At 41.2% G+C, this 21,164-nt stretch overlaps 1 protein-coding gene across 1 annotated transcript in view; it reads left to right on the top strand.

Annotated features, from left to right (window-relative positions):
- The window catches only part of shank3a (SH3 and multiple ankyrin repeat domains 3a), a 143,602-nt gene that overhangs the window by 90,418 nt on the left and 32,020 nt on the right, over positions 1 to 21,164 (top strand). Inside the window, exon 16 of the mRNA XM_070830643.1 lies at positions 13,985 to 14,098. Within this exon, the coding sequence (XP_070686744.1) occupies positions 13,985 to 14,098 (114 nt within the window). The remainder of the gene's footprint in view (positions 1 to 13,984; positions 14,099 to 21,164) is intronic.

The raw sequence follows: 21,164 nt of genomic DNA, 5'->3' as shown, positions 1-21,164 counted from the left end.
TCTTGGGGCATTTGAAGATGTGTGTGTGCGCACATACAGTGGTGTGAAAAAGTATTTGCCCCCTTACAGATTTTTTCTGTTTTTGCTTTATTGTCACACTTACATGTTTCAGATCATCAAACCAATTTTAATATCAGACATAGATGACCTGAGTAAATACAAAAAGCAGTTTTTAAATGATGATTTCATTTATTAAGGGAAAAAAGCTATCCAAACCAACCTGGCCCTATATGAAAAAGTAATTGCCCCCCCTTGTTAAATCATGAATTAACTGTGATTAACCACATTTTTGAAAGCTGAGTTCAATTTCACTTGCCACACTCAGGCCTGATTACTGCCAGAGCTGTAGATTCAAGAAATCACTTAAATAGACAATATGAAGTAGGCTGAAAGATCTCAAAATGTAACACACCATGGTTGCAGTTGTTGCCGCCAAGGGTGGCACAATCAGTTATTAGGTTTAGGGGGCAATTACTTTTTCACATAGGGCCAGGTTGGTTTGGATAGCTTTTTTCCCTTAATAAATGAAATCATCATTCAAAAACTGCTTTTTGTGTTTACTCAGGTTATCTTTGTCTGATATTGAAATTGGTTTGATGATCTGAAACATGTAAGTGTGACAAAAAAGCAAAAGCAGAAGAAATCTGTAAGGGGGCAAATACTTTTTCACACCACTGTATGTCTGTGATGGCTGTTCAAAGAAATGGTTGCTTCCAGCATTATCAGATTTTGTGGTCTGTCTGTGTGTCTGGTCAGTATCAAATTTGTGTGTGTGTGTGTGTGTGTGTGTGTGTGTGTTGGATCATCCCTTGGTACACTCCATTAACGGGTCGCCTGAGCCCAGGCCCTTTCCCCCGCATCCTCTTGCATCCCCACTCTATACTCATTCCCCTGCTCACCCCTCTGTTTGTTTCTGCTCTTCCCCTCATTGATGTAATCTGATCTCATCATCCGGGTGGACATCTCTTGAAAGGCCACTTACTATCACCATGGTAACGAACAGGGACACATGCCAGCGCAACCTGGTCTGGCTTTTTGCACACTTGTGCGCCAATACACAGCCACTTTTGCAGATACAAACACAGTCACACACATGTGCACACCTGCTCAAACTAAACACCCAATTGTTGGTGCAAAAGTAACACACAGGAGCACAAAAACACATTCAGAGGAACACGTGTGTTTCAACATGCTGCTCCCTCACAGGGAGCATGAACTACACATTATGGACATTCTTCTCCTCAACAAGGTGACACATTTAAGAGCATGCTTCCGTAACAATGTATTTCATCTCTCACGCATACACACACACACACACACACACACACACCATATACACCTTCTCCAAACGCCATTATAAATCTTGCAGACAGCCATGAAAATGAAACCAGCGCAAGTAACGTTGAGATTAGACATTCACAAACATGATTAATGGGGTTTGGCCGCACCTAGTGTGTGCAGAATATTAACACTGCTATGGGCAATGGAGGATACCTGGACCAGCTATACCCCCACAAACACACACACATATACTGGGTTTTAATGGATTGTTCCAGGTCTAGCCTCACATCGGCTCAAAAAGCAGCTATTACTGCCGTTATGATCTCTGGGAACACACACAGTAGCTCAGCAATTTGCTAATGCTGGCATACTGATCAACTGTCATAGAACTGCAAAAGCTTTCCATTGAGCCCATTGTCTAAATGAATGCTTCTCTTCTCATGTACCTAATTCTCTCCAACAATAGGTACACATATACAGTATATGCACTGATGTGCATGTGTGTTTTGAACAAGGCCAAATAGATTATACAAATGAAGCAGTGCACAATGTGTTGTTTTTGACCACACAGCTATTGTTAAAACTAGAATGCATATGCATCTGCCCGTTACCAAGCAACAAGTGCTAAGTGCATTACAGCTATGACATGTTGTTTTTAAGATAAAATTATGCCATTAGTGAATTTCAGAAAATCTATTCGGTCATGGGAAACAATATTTTTTTACCTGCATATTTTTTCTTTGATTTTTAGAAATATTCCTCCATTTCCTCTTTTTATCTGCTACTTGCAAATCAGGTTGGAAGCGAAGTGTTGTGCTAAATGTTGAATTGAGACTAAATATCATTGTTAGCTCCCTACAGTGAGCTTAGGTTGAATTAATTAGACTTCCTCTCTGTCTGATAGTAGCATGAATTGTACAGTGTGCGTGCGTATGTGTGGGTATTTCTGTGTATGAGCATCCTCTCCATTGTTGTTTCCATCACCAAGTGTGTGTGTGGTGCACACACACGTTTCAGTGCGTATGTGTCTGTCTGCCTGCGTGCTTGGCTTTGTGTGTGTTTGTCTATGTGCAGCATAGTGTAAGTAATTGCCTCCCACAAGTTAGATAAACAGCATCCTTCAAGTATTCAGCAACCAGCTGTCCTAATATCTGAAGCACATATGGAAGAACTGTCTCTTTCTCTCTATCTTTCTCTGCCCTTATTCTCTCTCTGTCTGTCTCTCTCTGTCTTTCTATTTCCTATACATGTACACACACAATATACAAAGACGTTTTTCTATGAGTAGCAGATGAACACTACACTACTCTTATTGGGTTTGTTGTTTTTGATCATTTCTATTGGACTTAAGGTTGGGCAATAGTTTGTTTTCCACAGATTGACATGCACTGCATTAACAAAGTGTGAGACCTCTATGTTCAGTGCATAATAAGGTTATAAGAAGTCTCACATAACTTATATAGCCTTTGAGCGCAAATGAATCTAATGTATTTGAAGTTACTGCACAGTATGGCCTGTACTTACAGGTGTTGCTACCAAATGTTTGTGGTATGTTTGGTACATGTGCACGTCTTAAAAAACCTGCTGACCTGAATGTGGAATAGCCACATAGCCTCTGGACAAGCAGTTTTCGCATTTGGTCTCCTTAATATAATTTTTAATGATGCCATTATTATGCTCTAATTATTAAGGATATTTAACTTTGACTGTGGTACAGAATCCAAATAAGCAACAGTGTTTCATGCCAAGGAATACTACTGTAGATGTGATTTTGACAATGGTCACATCCTCCACTAGGATTAAGTAGACCCCCAGAAGTGTCATGCAATTCCTTTGATGACCAAGGATTTTCAATCAGATATTGGACAGGAAAAACCCCAGAGAAAATGCAGCTACACACACTGTTAAATTATGCATTCCCTTTCTCTGTTATGTTAAAACCGTGTGCACTGTGTTCCTAAAAGAACCTTCCTTTAGGCTAAAATGATGGTAGAACCCTTTTTACACATGATCTCACTTTGAGCTGTTTCCCAAAAGCATCCTTGCCTTATCACTGATTATGTGTGTGCTTACAACCTGTTAGCTACACTACATAAGGGTTAGGGTGTTTAGGTCTTCTAAGATATGAACTAAAGATGTGAAAAGTGTGGATATAAGACATTTGAATAAAAATGTATTATACTTAAAAGGCCCATTTCAGACTTAATACTTTCTCTTTGTATGTTCTCGTGCCCATGACCAGTTCCCATTAGGAAAACCTGAGAGACCACAAAGATGTTTAATGGCCTAGTGTAGTCAGCATGGGAGCATTTGAGGAAAGCGTGTGTTGGGGATGAGGGGTTTAGAGTGTCCCATGTTCCCCTGGAGAAATTAATGTTATCACAGTATGGACCGGAGGCTAGTCACTTTATTAACAGATTTCACACGTTGGTCATTCATAATGTTCCAAGCTCTGTGTGTGTGTGTGTGTGTGTGTGTTATTGATACTGGACAGGGTCACAAGCCTAAGGCAAGGACATTGATGTCACAGCTAACTTTCTAGCTGTCCAATCAGAGTAGCAGTGGGGTGCAAAGTCCCGCCCACACACCTACCTGCTCCCTGCTGAACACACCACCTGTCCTCATATTACACTCTCATCTCCTCTTTTTTTAGTTTTTGTTTTCCAAACATGCCCATACGGTGCACTCTAGCTCACAGGATCATCCCACGCTTGCCGTCTTGTTGAGATTAAAACCCATGCCTGCCTATCATACATGTAATTTTTGAGACGTAGCCTCGCACAAAATTAGAAACACAGCAGAAACAGCAGTTGCAGAGTTAATCACTGAATGAATAAACATGGGCAGGAAAATTGCTGCATAAACAGGAGCAATTCACTAATGCAGATACATATTCAACAGAAACACTGATATGCTTTTGATTTATAATCACTCTATCATGTACAGTGTGACGCTCACTGCTTGAGCTGGGCACGAAGAGGACAGGGCTCAACTGACTGAATGACTCCAGATGGTTGCTAGCAACAGGCGTTTTCTGCTCTGCACAGTGACAACCTTTGCAGTCATGGTTGTGAAAATGCACATGGAAAGGTCACGTCCTTACCTGCTAATGTCAGGCAGAGTAGCATTTGACACAGTTTGAAAAACGTTGTTCCTTGACCTCTTCTTATTGAGCTCTCTCTCCAATTGCATGCAGAATCTATCCTTGTTATTAACATCCTCGAATTCAGCCCACTCTCCAGCCCAACTCCTACATGTAGCCGCATGAAATTTCTGTCAGCAACGGGCATTTTTGTCATGTAATAATATGTAGCAGAGGCTGGAACGCAGACTCTGGTCAGCTCATTACAGCATGTTCATTTATCAGGGTATAAGCACCATCATTTATGTGACACCCTGACTGGTCAATCAAACAATCAGCTGTGTGATTTATGACTGAACAACAAACTCTCTATCACTGATCTATTAACAATCAACAGGCAATCAATGGTTGGTCTACAGCTAATCAATCACTAGCATACTCAGATTTTTTTCCCCGCTGGTCAGTGTACCAGGTGATGTCATGTTGTCACTGTGTTTCAATATAGATTTGAATATGTGATCATGTAAACATATTAGTGATAATTCCTCATCATATTTTATATAGTTTGTTTCTATTTCTGGACCATAAGAGATTTAATGTGATATAAGAGAAAGAAGCCAAGACAGAAAGTAACTATTAGGTAGCCTGTTCTATTTTTGTGTCCACCTGAGGGCTGATACAGAAGGAGCGAAAGAATGAGAAATGAAATAAAAGCAAGTGAGAATGAAAGAAGAGGGATGTCATGTAGCTCCCCTCAAGCCTGGAAGGGAGGAATGAGATGAGTGGAGAAGAGGGATCCCTCCGAGTCAGCCTTGGAGTTTTCCTCCCCCCTCTCTTACCCCTCCTCCTCCTCCCACTATAATTTACAGCAACTTACGCCCTCCTCGCTTTTCCTTTTTTCTCTGTAGCCTTCTTCCTTTGCTCCACTCCCTCTTCTGACTCTGCTGCCATTCATAAAAAATCCATTCCTCATTGTTTCCATATTTTTTCTTTTTTTTTTTCTTAAACTTGTCAAGTCTTTATTTCTTTCATGCTCTCTCTCTCTCTTTCTCTCCCCTTCTCACACTCTTACTCTGTTGAATACTGATGAGCCAGAGACTGCACCACTCCCTCACCCTCTTCTAAGTAAAAGAAGTCCTGTGAGGACAAACATGCAGCAAACCACAGCACACATTTGACTCAGAGTAGTGTGACTATCCCTCTTCCCTATTATTTATTTGCTCTCTACTTCATTCAATCTTGCACTCTGGGGTCCACTCACCCCATTCCACATCACCTACTTAATTGCCAGCCACCTCTACTTTTGCTATTCCATGTCCACCTCCATGTTTTTCATTAATTTTCTTTTTTTTTTACCCAGTATTTATAACCCACATTTGCTACCTATATCTACATGGTTCCATAAGTCTTGTATTCTCCCTCCAGAGCTTTACCAAGTACTCTCCTACTCATATATTACAGGTAATGATGACCATCACTGTGGCACTACTGTACATAGTCATCCTCCTTTCTATTCATTGTTTTATGTGTGTGTGTGTGTGTGTGTGTGTGTGTGTGTGTGTGTGTGTGCGTGCGTGTTCGCCTGTCGCTGGCTGTGTCCCCCTTGTTTCATAAAGATGCAACTCTGCTCTCTCTCTATTACATTGAATTGAACTGAGGTTTAATAAAGAGTGCAGGGATCTAAATCTAATAAAGCTCTGCTCTGGTTATTGGAATTCTCTCCACACTCACCTTCACACACTTTGTGTCACGCACACACATACGGCTGAGATATATACTTGCTCTTTGTTCAGAAAAGCCTTACTCAGCAAGCCCCTCTTTCACATTATATTACATTTACTGTTCATCACATGCAAACACACACAATCACACTGTAAACTGTCTTCAGTAAAGCATCTTAACAAGGTCTTTTAACAGAGAATGGTGGCATCTGCACATGGGGTTATGGGAGCTAGCCCAGCGGTCAGGACCACAGGTGGGATCACTGATGTATTCATATTTGTGTGATATATTTACCATTGAAAATAATCTAAACACTATTGAGACTCAAACCTTTATAACTTAAACCTCATTTTTGAGGTTCCGGTTTTTATTCTAAATGTCGTGCAACACCTCTGAACACTAGCGGACAGAATGCTGAGAGTGAGTGTTACTCATTATGCTAAAGAGACACACAGGAAACAGAGAAGCTGAGCATGAAGTAAACAGCAGTGAGCAGCAACAGACATGTGAAAAAAATACATTAGCCTGTGTTTTGTAAAACAGCTCCTGATTACAACTAGTTTAATGTGCATTTAAGAGGATCAACAGTAGAACAAGCTATGAGGTGTACTACGAGGTAGCTTACTAATTGCTGTGATCTCTTCACTCTGTCTATATCATCAATGCTCTTATGCCCTCATCATGTAACTGTGGAAAATGGCTGCAGAAAATGTACAGGCCATCACTTTTAAATGTGATTCTTTTGGATATATAACTGCACTAATTCATGTCTGCCTGAAGAGCACAGCTAGAAATTGTAGACTGTGATGAGGAAAAAGGCAAGTGACAGATAATTTTATGTAGAATAGTGTAAATGTAGCGCAGTTAAATGGAAAGCATTAAGAAGAGTATGCAGCAGCTGAAGAGACAAATTGAGGAGGCAGGTTGCCTGAACACTGCTGCCATGAAGCAGCATATCCACTTTCATTCAGCACTTAGGAATTATATGACCCCAATATATTAGTTTCTCCTTAATATTGCTACATCTCAGTATTTCCATTTGTTGTGTAAATAATGACATCAGAGGTATACAGTTTCCCTTCTGTGCTCCTTACAATGCGCAGGAATCATATCCTGGCTTTTTATGAAAATCAGGCTGTAGTTTGGCATTGGCAAGTCTACCATGGCATCCCTGTCTGAATCACTGTGAGTGCATCAGTGGCAGGCAGCCATCAGCCCCTCTCAGCACAGCTGCATCCTTTATTGTCTGTTCCTGCAGGCAAATACAGGAGTTTGACGCACCCACTGTTATCTGTGAAAAATGTGTTTGCTTGTATGTTGTGAAAAGTCGGCTCCTCTCCTCACGAGCTGTCACTCAGTGATTCATGACCGTTGCCCTCACTCCGTATGTGTGCGTCTGTGTCTGGTTGCTTGTTATACAGTGAAGCAAAGACGCTGAGAAAGAAAATGAATGACTCAGCTCAAAGCCATAGAGCAAAAGCAAAGCAAGAATTAAAATGAGCTCAATTGGTTGTCACATACACAGGCGCGCACACACGCACACGCACACACACACACACACACACACGAGCAAGGGTGCATTGAAGCTTGCAGGCAGGGTGTGTGAAGAGTATAAATAGCTCTGCATCCTCACTGATGCTATTTTTAAACCAAGAGCCGTGACTGACTTAACCAAGGGCAAAACTGAGAAATAGCATTCACGCACACACAGACATACACACACACACACACACACACACACACACACGGAACAATACTGTACCAGACTTTTCACCAGACAGCAGACTTCTTGGACAGTCGTGAATAACTAGGCGCCTGTCGAAACATAACTCTCTCCCTTTGTCAGCTTGTGTCTGTCTTTAGCTGCCTCTCATCTCTCTTTGTCATTGCTGAACGCAAGCCTCTTTCTTTCACAATCTTTCCCTTTGTTTCCTTCTCTGGAGCTCTCTATTATGCTACTCTCCTTTCTGGTCACATTTCATGCTTTGTTTGTATGTTATTTCTATATGAGCTCCAAGTGTTCCATTAATGGCCCAGTGAGATGTTGTACAATCTGCTGCTGATACTCGCTGTGAATTTCTATAAGGCCTTACAATGCAGTATATTAGACTGAGTTGCAGAACATGCAGCGCCTTACCGCACAGTACAACTGAATACTTACAATGTTTGTCTCTGCATTGTTAAGCCTGTGAATAGATAAAAATGTGAGTGTGTGTGTGCGTTGGCATCAATGAATGTCAGTGAGTATATAGACCGTAATAAAACACTGTTAGTTAGATATGCCCCCCACCTTCATACTGATAGTATGACTGCTGTGTGCAGTAGAGGAAAAAGGCAGATCAGAGTTTCCATCATTCTCATTGTGACTTGTGTGACTTCTTATCATCGGCAATCCTGTGGACAAAAAGAACTTCAGAGGGTCAGTGGGTCAAAGGCAAATAGTGATAATCCAGATAAACGGACACAAGAGAAATAATTTCTGAATTCAGCACCGGTTTTCAGAAGCTCATCTCTGTGCATGAATTTGACTTCTCGACATCTCGATGCTGAAGACCATATCAGAGGTGGACAATATGACCTAAACTATGATAAATTCATAAACTCATATGATAAAAAAAAACATTAGATGATAAAGGAAAATGTAATACAATACAATGAGTATTTTTTTACTACATTAGTGCCTGATATTTCAATTCTCAATTGTTCAATTCTCTTTGAGCTGATCATCATGTTGAACATTTGCTTATATGTCTGTGAATTAAATTACAAATGATAAAGATACTTCATTTAAAATTGTGATATGCGTAAGAAAAAATGGGAACATCAAAACTGGAGAGTAAAATTCAGTCCCTTTCTGCATTATGCTGATAAAAGAATCAGAATTTGGCACAAGCAGCATGAATCCACGGAGCCATCCTGTTAGGTGTAAACATCACAGGCTGGTTGTGGTAGTGTGACGATGTGGGGAATGTTTTTTGGGCACACATTAGCACATTAGAGTTCCTGATACCCAGTGAAGAATGGCTGACCAACACGGCATATCTTAACACTGTTGATGGCCATGTCACATCATGGCTCAAGGCTGTCCACACCACCAGCATGATGAAGCACCGCGTCACAAGACACATCTCGTCATCAAATGGTTTGAGGAACACGACAGTGGGTTTTCTTTGCTCCACTAGCTTGCACTGTTCCCAGACCTCAATCCTACTGAGCCTGTGACAGACAGGCAGGTGTCGCTGTGACTGTGCAGCTGTTGACGTTGCAGTAACTGCCCGACATAGTCAGTTCCACATTGTACAATATTGCTGTTCTAGAAGAAGCATGGCATGCTACTACTGTAAATAGATGTACATAATAAAGTGGCTAGTCAGTGTATAATCGTGTGTAGTGGTGTATGTGTGTGTGTGTGTGTGTGTGTGTGTGTGTGTGTTTGTGTGTGTGTGTGTGTGTGACTGTGTGACTGTGTGTCTGTACGCATGTGAACATATGCTGCGTCTTCGCTCCCACTAGTTTACCCGTGGAGGTGATTATGAATCAGCGTGGCAGGTCACTGCTTCTAGTGATACAGTCAAGATAAGCCTGACCTCTTACTGTGCAGTAGAGGGAAAAGCGAGCATCCAACTGAGGTGTTGATTGCCATATGTAGAGAACTGTTGTTTAGCTGAGCCCCAGTAGACCTCCATGGAGAGTAGGACAAAGAAGGAAAAATTGAATATATTGTTTTGCACTTTGACATTGTTCAGTCTCCAGTGTATGCATGAAGCTGAGTCCCACATACAGTATCCATTCTTCTTCTTCTTCATTTTGAGAATCCAGTTCCTGAGCTGCACTCCTATTTCCCACAACTCTAAAATGCAGTTAAAAAGAAAAAAAACATTCAGTATGAACATCAGGAGCCAGATGTATAAACGATGCATACGCACAAAAACCATGTGTACACCTTTTCTGACACATGAACTGGTATTTATAAAGGATTGATGTGTGCAACTCACAAATACTTCACACCAGGCATGCACCCCCTTTTACCTGAAACTGCTGAGGGTGACATAAGGTGCACATGAATATAAGGTGCTCTAGAACCTTTGAACATTGATTGTTCAGGCTATTTGCCAATTTCACCGTTTTTGTTATTATTAAAATGTCCCTTAAAAATGCACTTATAACCATAATTTTTATTATTTAAGGCAATCTAGTCTAGTCTAGTCAATTTAGTCAAACTTCATTAGTCTTTTTATTTTCATTTGAACCATTTTTTTGTCTGTTTAACCTGATCTTTTCATATTATCCTGAATTATGAAGCCATTTGTAAAATCTGTGTCAACATCAGTGCTATAAATGAATCACAGATCATCCTTCTGATGTTTAACAATGATGACTGAGTAATCACCACGAGGTTGGTTTACGCTACATGTGATGAATTAGTGGCACAGATGCTATAAATTGCCATCATGGTCACACATAAAGACATTAGTTAGAGAACCTCCCCAATGCGGCGACACAGTCATTAGAATTGCACGTCTTTGTTGTTCCTCTCATTGACAGGTCTAATGAGTGGTAGAGCGGGCTCAAGTATTGATATGCAAATGTGTTTAAAGGCGTTTTTATGTCCATCTATGGCGAACAGTGGGAGTGGAAATGAGGCTTGTTCAACTGCGCCCAGTTCTACAATGATTTCAGTTTATACAACAGAACCATGCATACGTGCAGCTTGATAAATCTAGCAAAAAGAATGCATGTGCACATTTCAGTTTCAGTATGCACATACAGTTCATATGCATCTGGTGCCTCGTACCTACAAACTTAATTTTCACTGGCCTTGGCTGTCCTTCTGCATCAAAATTCTACTTCATAGTTCTTTCACTCAGCAAAATGTCTTTAGGCCACTAAATCATTTATAATGTCCACCTAGACAGGTGCACCAAGTATGTGGTCTCACCTGCCCTGACAAACTGTGTGATTTGGTAGTGAGAAATTCAGGAGTGCTACCTGAATTTTAGTCTTGAACCACAGAAAACTATACTGTATGTAGCAAAAATGAAATATATCATTATCAGTCAAATCTGAAGAGCTCTAAACCGGAGACATTTCTGGTTTAGTGGACCGTCTCTTCCCACCAATTAGCTAGAAATGTGACTTAACAAGTGGATGATCAAGTGTAGTTGTTTGAAGTCACCAGTATTTTCAGACTGCTGCCAATTAGAAACCACGGCCTGCACTTTCCAGGTTTCACCTACAAAACACAGCTTTGTAATGTTTTTGCAAACTTTGGGGATTTGATCCGTTTATCAAACAAAAAACCTCAATTTAGCAATACCAATACTACAAAACTTTCACTTCAGTTGTCTAATAACAGTTTTTAGACACCTTCAGACACTTTTCCAAAGCTTGACTGTAGGAAGGCCTTCCCCCGCTACTATCTGCAACTTCAGCTCTCCACATGGCAGCGGTCCTAAAGCAGTCTGGTTGGATAAAAAACATCAACACGGCACACATATTGTAAATCCTCCTGCACAGACAGGCACTGTTTGAGTTCCTTCCTGCCATTTGGCTCCTCCAAGCCCACATCTGATTCACAGGGACTGTTGACGTGCCAACACGGCGCTGGCATGCGCCAAAACGAGGCGCAGTGAAGGTAGAGGCTATTCACACAGCAGGGAACTCTCTCAGTACATATGACGGTATATACTGTACATACTGTACACCATGCCATTTTGCTGTGTGGACATATAATATACATGCATGTGGTTGTTGTGTCTGTGTCAGATAAAATGAAGCCATTAACAGTGACAACTATTTGTCCTGTAGAAACACGTTTACTGTCAATAGATGATATCACCTAACAATTTACTACCTTAGAAGCTATTTTGATTTGGACTAAGAGAAATTCAGTTAATGGTGTTTATTGTAAGAAAAGTTAATAATGCAGTTTTTCCCCCATGTGTCTATGCAGGCTCTGTGCTATCAAATTGTGAGGGCATTGCAATACGCATGTTCTGTATTAGAATAAGTGTGTGTGTGTGTGCATGTGTATGTTTCACTGACCTTCCCTTGAGGGCAGCCTATAAGATCAGTCAGAGGTCTCACCTTTTCTTTCATTTCTGTCAATGGGGAACAGAGCCGGCATCTGTCTACTACAGGGACACCTTTACAGTGTAGACGGACACACTGAGAGAGACAAAGAGGGGGATGGAGACGATGACCGGGAAATCACTCAGAAACGCGGCGAAAGGGACTGGGAGACAAAGATGTGTGTAGCAGACAGAGGGAGAGAAAGAATAGACGGTTTAAACATGGGGGGAAAAGCGTCAGAGGGTGTCTGTTCTCAGGAGACAGGCGGGTGTAAAGTTGTGTTAAGCTTAGATCAGAGAAGGGGATCAGTCCATATATCCTCTATGTGCTGAGAGTCATGTTTTTTACAGCAGGAAATCGATAAATAGCTGTTCTCCCCCCTTACATGCCACTTTGCTTAGCATACGTTATTCACAAGTGAATATCAAGATATAAAAATGAATGAGAATGATCCTTACTTGTATTTTTTATGAAATAATTTACTTTCAGCTGCAGTGGAGTATTATGACTTGTAGGGAGGGCTTATTTAGTTAAGGTAGCCACTGAGAGGAAATGTTTTAATTTCTTTTCATGAAAATGAGTAAATGGTCCATTTACAACCAACATTTAGGCATTAATTATATAATATACAAGGGAGGGAACACCAAAAAACCTGAAGAAAGCATGCTATAAGCTGTTTCACACAGTTTACTGAAACTCACTCTCCTGCCCCAGCCTGTTTCTACATGTGTGTCTCTTAACGGGATGTGAATGGACTTGAATTTTCGGGGAGGTAAGATGAGGCCACAGTGCAGGAGTAAGTCCTCGAGAAAATCATGTATTTGTTACAAGATACAGCAAGGAATCCTGTCAATGGCTGATATTTGAATTTCTACTATCATGTCACTTCGGATAAAGTCCAGTTGGCTGCTTCTCGTAGTGCCCCGGGTTACATCACTGTGACATGTCCCCATGCCAGAGTGGAATATAGTTTGGAGGAAGTAGACTACATCATTTAGCAGGCTGTCTGCTGGCTACAACATCATACTGCCGTATCCTAGCAACCAGTTTAGAAGAAGGGCTCGCTCAGGCAAAGCTTCAGTTCCAGCTGGTGATCTCTGAGGAGTGTGTGTGTGTGTGTGTGTGCGTGTGTGTGTGTGTGCTTGCGTGTGTGTGTGCGTGCTTGTGTGCGTGTCTGTTGGCTTGCTGGGATAATGGATGAGTGTTGTAGAAATGAGCGTGCTGGCTCAGTCCTGCAGGGAAGATCAATATCAACTATACATTCATCTCTAATTACCACAGTGGAACTTAGAAGGAATCTCTCTCTTTGTCCTTCCTGTCCTCTTGCTCTTACACCATCTCTCTTCCTCTCTCTCTCCTCTCTCTTCCTTTTTTTCTCTTTTTTTTTACCCCCCCTCGTCCTTTCCTTCCACCCTTTCTTTCTCTTTGTTTTTATACATTAGAAATCTTTAATGGCATGGAAAAGAATAAAACATATGCTTCCCAAGCACCTTAGTATGGTTCATTAGTTTCCAATATTTTCACGGTACAGTTTTTCCTGTCTTGTATCTGTGTATTTCATGTGAGTGTGTGTATTTGTAAAACAAAAATCTTTCTCTCTCCCTCACTCTTGTCCCTCCTTCCCTCTCCCTCTATGCACACTTCATTATAATTTATGAACCCTGAACATAAAAACCTAAATACCTCACTCTGCTATATAGCCCTTTGTCCTTTTTTGTCTTTGCCAAGGTTCTACAGACTTTAAAACCATAGAAATGATGATAACTTGGCTTCTTTTATTACAATGTGTGACTGATTCAGACATCCCCTGTTCTTTCTCTCTGTCAGTGCTGAGTATAGGAGAAGGAGGTTTCTGGGAAGGCACGGTCAAAGGGAGGACTGGCTGGTTCCCAGCAGATTACGTGGAAGAAGTTCAGATGAGGCAGTATGACCCACGGCTAGGTAAGGCACCCAAATGTACACAGACACACACATACATACTGTCCATACTGTGCATTCACACTGACATACTCCAACAAGTTTCCATCTTGCTGTTGTATATTACACTGGTGAGAGCCATAGCTCTGTCCATGGTGCTGAAAACCAAAGTAAGTCCTGTTGCTCTTGCTATAGTGTCAGAATATCTGCTCATATATTTATAATCAAATAAGCAAAAAACACATTTAGGTTTATGTCCTAGTTCAATGCCTGCGTTACAGCTGAAACAGCTCCAATCTGCCTGTTGATCTCACGCTCCATTTTACTCTCACTCCCACCCTGCACTCCACCACTGAGGGAGCAATCCACAGTTTCCCCCATGGCCTCAGACTTACCTGACAAACCACCTCAGTACATGCTGAAGGTCACAGTCTGCTGAAGACAGCAGAACCAGGTCTGAGCTGAGAAGCAATTCTGCCGTCCCCAAACCAAACACTCTTCTCCCCTGGGCTCAACACCCATTGAAACCGTGTTTGACTTCCTGCCTGGGAATTCGTCTGCAGTTCTCCCTGTGATTTTGTAAGGACTGGACGGCTCATACCCTGCTATCCCACACTCCCGTAGAAGCCCCCCACATGACTCCCTGCGGGGACAGGGTTGTAAGCCTCCTTCAACTCCACAAAAACACATTTAGAACAGATGAGTGAACTCCCATGACCCTTACAGTAACCCTATAAGGGTAAAGAGCTGGATCCGCAACCCGGAAGGAATCATGGGGGGTCTGAGAATCACTCTTAGTCTGGCTCAGCCCTTGAGGGACCCTACTGGCAACTATTGCCCCCCACAACACAGCTCCAAGGGTCACAGGGGTGAAGAAACTCCTTCACCACGATAAGGTGTCAATTTTCAGAGTGATGAGCGATATTTGTCACTTTTTATTTTCTTGTGTCTTGATCACTCTTGATTTTCTGATTCATTTCAGGTCTTTTTTTTTCCAATTAACCACCTGTGTCAACTACAGAAATTCTCTCAGTAAAATTGCTCTCCTGAGACCACCCCGTGCTGCCTGCAAAATTAGATATTGATTTTAATGAAAAATTCTAAGTAGGGATTTGAATGTTTTAATGATCAGGAAAATATTGAACAACAATACACAAAGTGGGAATGACATTAATTGTGCATCCCCAGGGCATTGCTATATTATCTGCAACTTTTGCCAACAAGAAGCGAGCGGAAGGTGCACACAACTCACCTCTGACAGTCTAATAAATAAAGAAACACTAATGAGGACAGCCAGTATCAGTTTCCATGAAAGTATATAGCGACTGCTATACTACAAGCCCTTTAAGGTGGTATTTAGCGCCCTGCATGTTAATTCTCATCTAATATACAGTATGTCCTCCAGAAAAATTTGTAAGTGACCCAGATTATTAGGGTTAATCTTTTGACCTTTGTTTGGCCAAAAAAAAGGGAAGGTTTTGTTTTGTTTTTTTGACTCTGTTGACCTGTACAATAGAATTGTATCACTTAGATGACATATTCCTACTATTACGTTGGGCCAATTTCTGACAGTAGATACAGTAGATCTGCATGGCCATTTTTTAATTACAGTTTGATCAGTTAGATTCATTATGATAATGTAAGCTTAGGTGAAAGACTTTTAAGGTTTGTGGCTGTTTCTCTCACAAATAATCTGTTTTTCTGAGATTATTAAAAGCTTGTCTTTTCTACTTCATTAGTTGACATTTGCCTCCCATGGTGACTGCAGGCTGTCTTGAATTTTACACCAAACATTGTCAAGCTTTTAGGGACAATTAATTAGTGCTTAATTAAACCCAGGTGCACTGAAAAGGTCGACCAGTTTAGCCTGTGTTAAAAACATTTAGACAGGACCAGCATCAGTTGCAAGATTAAGGGACTTTTTTCACAAAATGCAGGAGCAAACTACCAGTAAATGTCATGTCTTGTCAACATTTTATAATTCACATATTCCTTACATATATTTTCTAAATTTAAAAATGTTTCAGTGTCTAATTTTAGGTTTTTTAAATAATTCTTTTATTACAGTGTTTAGTGTTAATGTAAAATGCTAGAAAGTAGTGTGATTAAAAATGTGTGGCTTAACACAGCATCAGGTGGCGAAAGTTTTCTCTCTCACACACAGAAACCACCCACAGTGTTATCAATAGTATCGTTAATCTGGGATGGTCAATGGAATTATTTTGCGACATTTTATAAATTATGCTTCAAGGGTGTTTCCCTTGAACCTGCCTCATCAACCTCTACGTCAGTCTGTTATTTCCCAATGTCTGTCGACTGCTTGAGATTGTGCCTGAACTTGAGTTTCAGATGTGTCATGTAGGTGAAGAAAGCAATCATGCTTGAGATGGCACAGTATGGTCAATGGAACATTTTCTTTTTGTGCCAGATGATAAATGGAAGGTAATGAGAGTAATTACTCCAAATACAACATACCTCATCATACTTTAAATTTCTTGCTCTATTTTGCTTTTTTGTTTGTTTGCTTGCTTGCTTTTATTTTGAGACAAATTTACCAGGCAGGTAAATAAAGACCAAAATTTGGAATTAATCTTTGATATTTTAGAAAAATAATAATTAATAATGATAATAATAATCTGGCAGCTGTTGCTGCACTAGAATGACTCAATGCGTAAGTATCTACCTTTGGGCAGTTACCCACAGAAAATCACAACCAAGAATAAAAAATATACCACCCAACAACAAAACAGGCCCAGCTTTGAGAGGCTATTAACACTGTAAATGTGTTTACTAGTCAGCATTTTTCCAAAGAACTATTTTGTGTGGATTATCCTCCTTATTACACACCATAAATATATGCTGACCATGATGAATCCATCCATGCTACTGTGACAGATTTAAATGGGACCTTTTGTAAATAACTGGGAGCAGGATTAATGTGACCACATCCCTGTTAAGACTGTCATTTGATGGTATATTTCCTTTGCTGTGGTCTCAGGGGCATCAACATGTGCAGCATCATGAAAACATCTGGCCATTTTGTGAAAAAGTTTGGTGAGATGCTGCAGCAAGTACATTTATTGGAAATGGGACAAGGACAAGTTTGTCATAAATATCTCCCTGTTTCTTTGCATGTTTATCGTGCATCTCCTGGGACCTATTTCTGGAGCAGTTGGGGCATTTTCCCTTTTCAAAGGGTTGTTGAGGGATTGAGGTTACCTGAGAGTAGGTGTGAAGAGATGAGAAAGGCCGGAATCTCTAAATACCCCATTTAAATGCATTGTGAGAAAAAGATAGGGGAAGGTGGGAGAGAGAGCCAGATAGCGAGGGAGACGGATGGTGGAGCATACTCTAAAGGACAGCAAAGTGGAGATGGCAGAGCGTGTCTTTCAGAGAAGTATAGCAAAAATGAACGAGGAGAGGGAGGGAGGGAGGGAGATGGGGCTGATATTGAGCCCCACTCACTCATAAATCCTAAAAAACTCAGAGGCCTCAGAAACCTATTTCTCAGGGATTCAAAGTGTCTTCTGCCCCCCCTGTCCTTCCTCTCTGACACTAGGTATTGTTGATATTAGACTGGAATGCTTGTTGTCCGTTTTTATTCATCAGCATACATTTATTCTTACTGTCAACTGTAAACTATGTAAGATTAGTTAACTAGTTTAGTTTAGTTAACAAAAAAGATCAACAGGATGTGAAGAAATAACAGTATTATTGTTATGTCAAAGACATATATGTGTTGTGTTGCAGATACATCTATTGAAGTTAGCATGCTAACGAGCTAGGCCTGGCCCATCCTGTCCCGTAAAACCACTTGTACATCAAAGGCAATAGTGAGTCACTGCACTGTCCAGACTGTCCAGACTGCCCTCAGTCCAACATGAGAGGCAGAAGAGGAAGCGCTGTCCCGAGGGCTTGTCCATCATGTCGAAAGCTACTGCCCCTGGTTAGTCAATAAATGGCACAGCAAACACAACGATCGCTGAAGCTCTTGGCAATCGATCATTATCACCATCCCAACCACCCACTCCCAGCAAGAAACCACATTCTGCGGCAAAGAGAGGGAGTGATGTAAAACGAAGCAAAACATGACTTAACATTGGCATGGCCTCCCACTGCTGGACACAGCACTTGGCAAGTAAAAGATGAGTTTTTATGCTGAACTTTTAATGTTTCTAAACAGCTAATGTTGGCTATTTAGGATCCTCAACGACAACACAAACCGTACTGAAACACATGCCAAGTAACATTGATGTATGGTTTTGTTGTGGCTGTTTTCTTGTTATGACGCTCTTACTAAAAACTGAACCAAGCTACTATAGATGTGTGAAGATTATAAAATAGCAAAATAGCAGTTTTATCTTGACCAGCCATCAGAGTTTTAGCAGTTTGGTTGAATTTTCTTGAATATATTGAATATTCTTGCCCTGCTTTTAGTTAGTAGTTTGCTTCCTTATAACTGATGACAGTAAAGTTAGATGGTATGGACTAAGAAATATTATTGGATCGACTGAACAGTAGTCGAAGTGCAGTACTGCAAACGCTGCATAAGAATTTTGACAAACAGAACATTTTGAAATTGAAGAGTCCTGTTACTGTACTTGTATAAAGTTGATTTGATTATAATTGTGTTTAATGATCAGAATTAAAATATATTATATAACATGCTAATTCCTGAAACCACTGAGGCATTTCAAAGCTAATCTCACCCTCATCCCCAGATTCATCAGCAGTGATATAACAGCAGAGTAACACAGGATGACACAGTAACACACACACTGGGACACACTAAAACACACACAGAGTTGTTTATCTGAAGGCAACCATTGAGGCGTCACTGACAGTAAGGGCAATATGTCTCAGCCTAGTGAAGCAGGAAAGACAGCCCTGTCTACAATTAAGTAACCCGAATACTACTGCTCTCTCTCTCTCTCTCTCTCTCTCTCTCTCTCTCTCTCTCTCTCTCTCTCTCTCTCTCTCTCTCTCTCTCTCTCTCTCTCTCTCTCTGCCACTTTCACCCATGGGTCTGACTGAGAGTGCTATCCCTCTTTATCTCGCCTCCATCTCTTTTCTCTCCTCTCTGCCAGGTTTGAAAGAGCAATGATGGAGAGACAAAAAAATGGGATGATGGAAAAAGCAGTTTCAGTTTTGGGGCGCGAGAGGGGATGGGTAAAGACAGCCAGCAAGCAATATAGGAGCACAGTGAGAGAGAAAGAGAAAGGAAGCAGGTGACCATGTGAAAGAAGCAGTTTAAACCATCGCTGACTCTCTCGGCTGTTATCTGTCACCGCACCGCTCCTCTCTCTCTCTCAGCATGGCCACGGCTAACTGCAGCCAACAGTTCATCTTCAGCTGGTGCTGCTCGAGGGGACAAAGAGAGGGAGGAAAGACGGGTGAAGTGTAGAAGTCAACGGGGGAAAAAAGGAAAAAATAGGAAAGAGGAGGACATGAGCAACTGATGGAGAAAATGAGGGCAAAAAGCAAAGACTATAGATTGAATTCATTAAGAGTACAATGAGTGATGCAGCGGTGAAACGCTGCTGGCTGTGGGCAAATGGCTGATGTGTGTTTTTGTTGGGCAGGTGTGAGGTATCCATGTGTTATGATAAATCATTGTACTGTTTAAGTTAAAAAAAAAAAACATAACTGTGCTTTCCAAAGTAATGAGAATCCAGCATATGTAGAGTATCCTCACCCATTCCTCTAACACACACACAGCACACATGCTGCTGGCCTGTACGTGGGGGTTAATAGTAGATGTTTACGCGTGGTAATGGAGGGGATAATGATGTGAGTATGAACTGCTCTTCCCTTTCTAATGATGCCACTAAATTGCTGGAGGCCACTCATTTTCAGCAATAGTACTGTTAATCTGTTGGCTACATTGTGTTGGGATGTTAAAGCCCTCCAGCCGAAAGACCCTACCCCCCGTCCTGCTACCCCCATATGAAATTGGCATGCCATAGCCAAATAAACAGACCAATTCTACTAAATGATAAACGGGGCAGCAATGCATTTTGCCAGCCCAAAAATCCATTATGCTAGCCTTCATTTTTCCCAGGTTGCCCTGCAGGCTCAGATGCCCTCAAGAACCTCCCCACACACACACTTACAGCATAATAATGCACATTTTTCTCCGTGATGGGATAAGCAATGCTTGATTTTCTAAATGGTTTGATATCTTAACAAGCGTGCAAACTTGTATTTCTCTTCTCTTTGTGCTCGTTCCCTCTATTCCCTTGTTCTCCCCACACCGCGGCACAGTTGAATGACTCACAGCCGCATGAATCAGCCCAGTCAGATCCAGCCTGAGCTATTTTTAGCCTGCCCATTAAGAAGTTTTGGAGTGTGTCTGCACTCCCCTAGAATGCTTAAACATCAGCGTTGCTGCGGCAGCTGAGACTGACATGGGCAGAGCAAGTTGGAGGGTAGGGTGCAAGAGAGAGGTAAGAAGGGATAGAGAGATGGTGCAATGGCTTGGGCACGTATCATATAGAGAGTCATCTGGTCAAAACTGTGGAACTATCAGCATAGTTTCCCCAACCATAGCAGGTCTGTGTGGGCTTTTTGTAGTTTGGTTCTTCCCCACTTACATCCAAGTGCAAGGTCAATAGCTACTGCTGCTACAATGATGGATTTCAGTAATCATCTACGCACGTTTATCAACACTGGCAGACATTTCTTGACACAGTTTCACGATGAGTTGCAGTATCCCTTTAAACTCATTCCTCAAAAGATGGATACTGAGGGCTGTATTTTAATGCTGCCATTGCAAATCTGATTGAAGCCTATTTTATATTGCTATAGGCTATATCATTACATTACATTTATTTAGCTGACACATGCATTTAACCATGTGGGTACATCCCGGAAATTAACTACATCAAATGCATCATATAAGCTGACCTGCATCGAGTGCTATCAGCATCAGTCAGAATCATTCTTGACGTAGATTAGTATGACTTCATAATGCAAATGCATTTGACTTTATAGGCTTTGGCTGCATTCAGAACAGCTTCTAGTTTTGGATGAACTAAAGCAAAACCACATGGAGAGCAAGTGAGAACTCTGTATTCATGCAACAACATAC

Source organism: Pempheris klunzingeri, chromosome 5 (genome assembly GCF_042242105.1).
Source record: "Pempheris klunzingeri isolate RE-2024b chromosome 5, fPemKlu1.hap1, whole genome shotgun sequence".
In the NCBI taxonomy this organism is placed as follows: domain Eukaryota; kingdom Metazoa; phylum Chordata; class Actinopteri; order Acropomatiformes; family Pempheridae; genus Pempheris; species Pempheris klunzingeri.
Note: the sequence above shows the minus strand (reverse complement) of the source record. Positions and strands in the feature narration are given on the sequence as shown.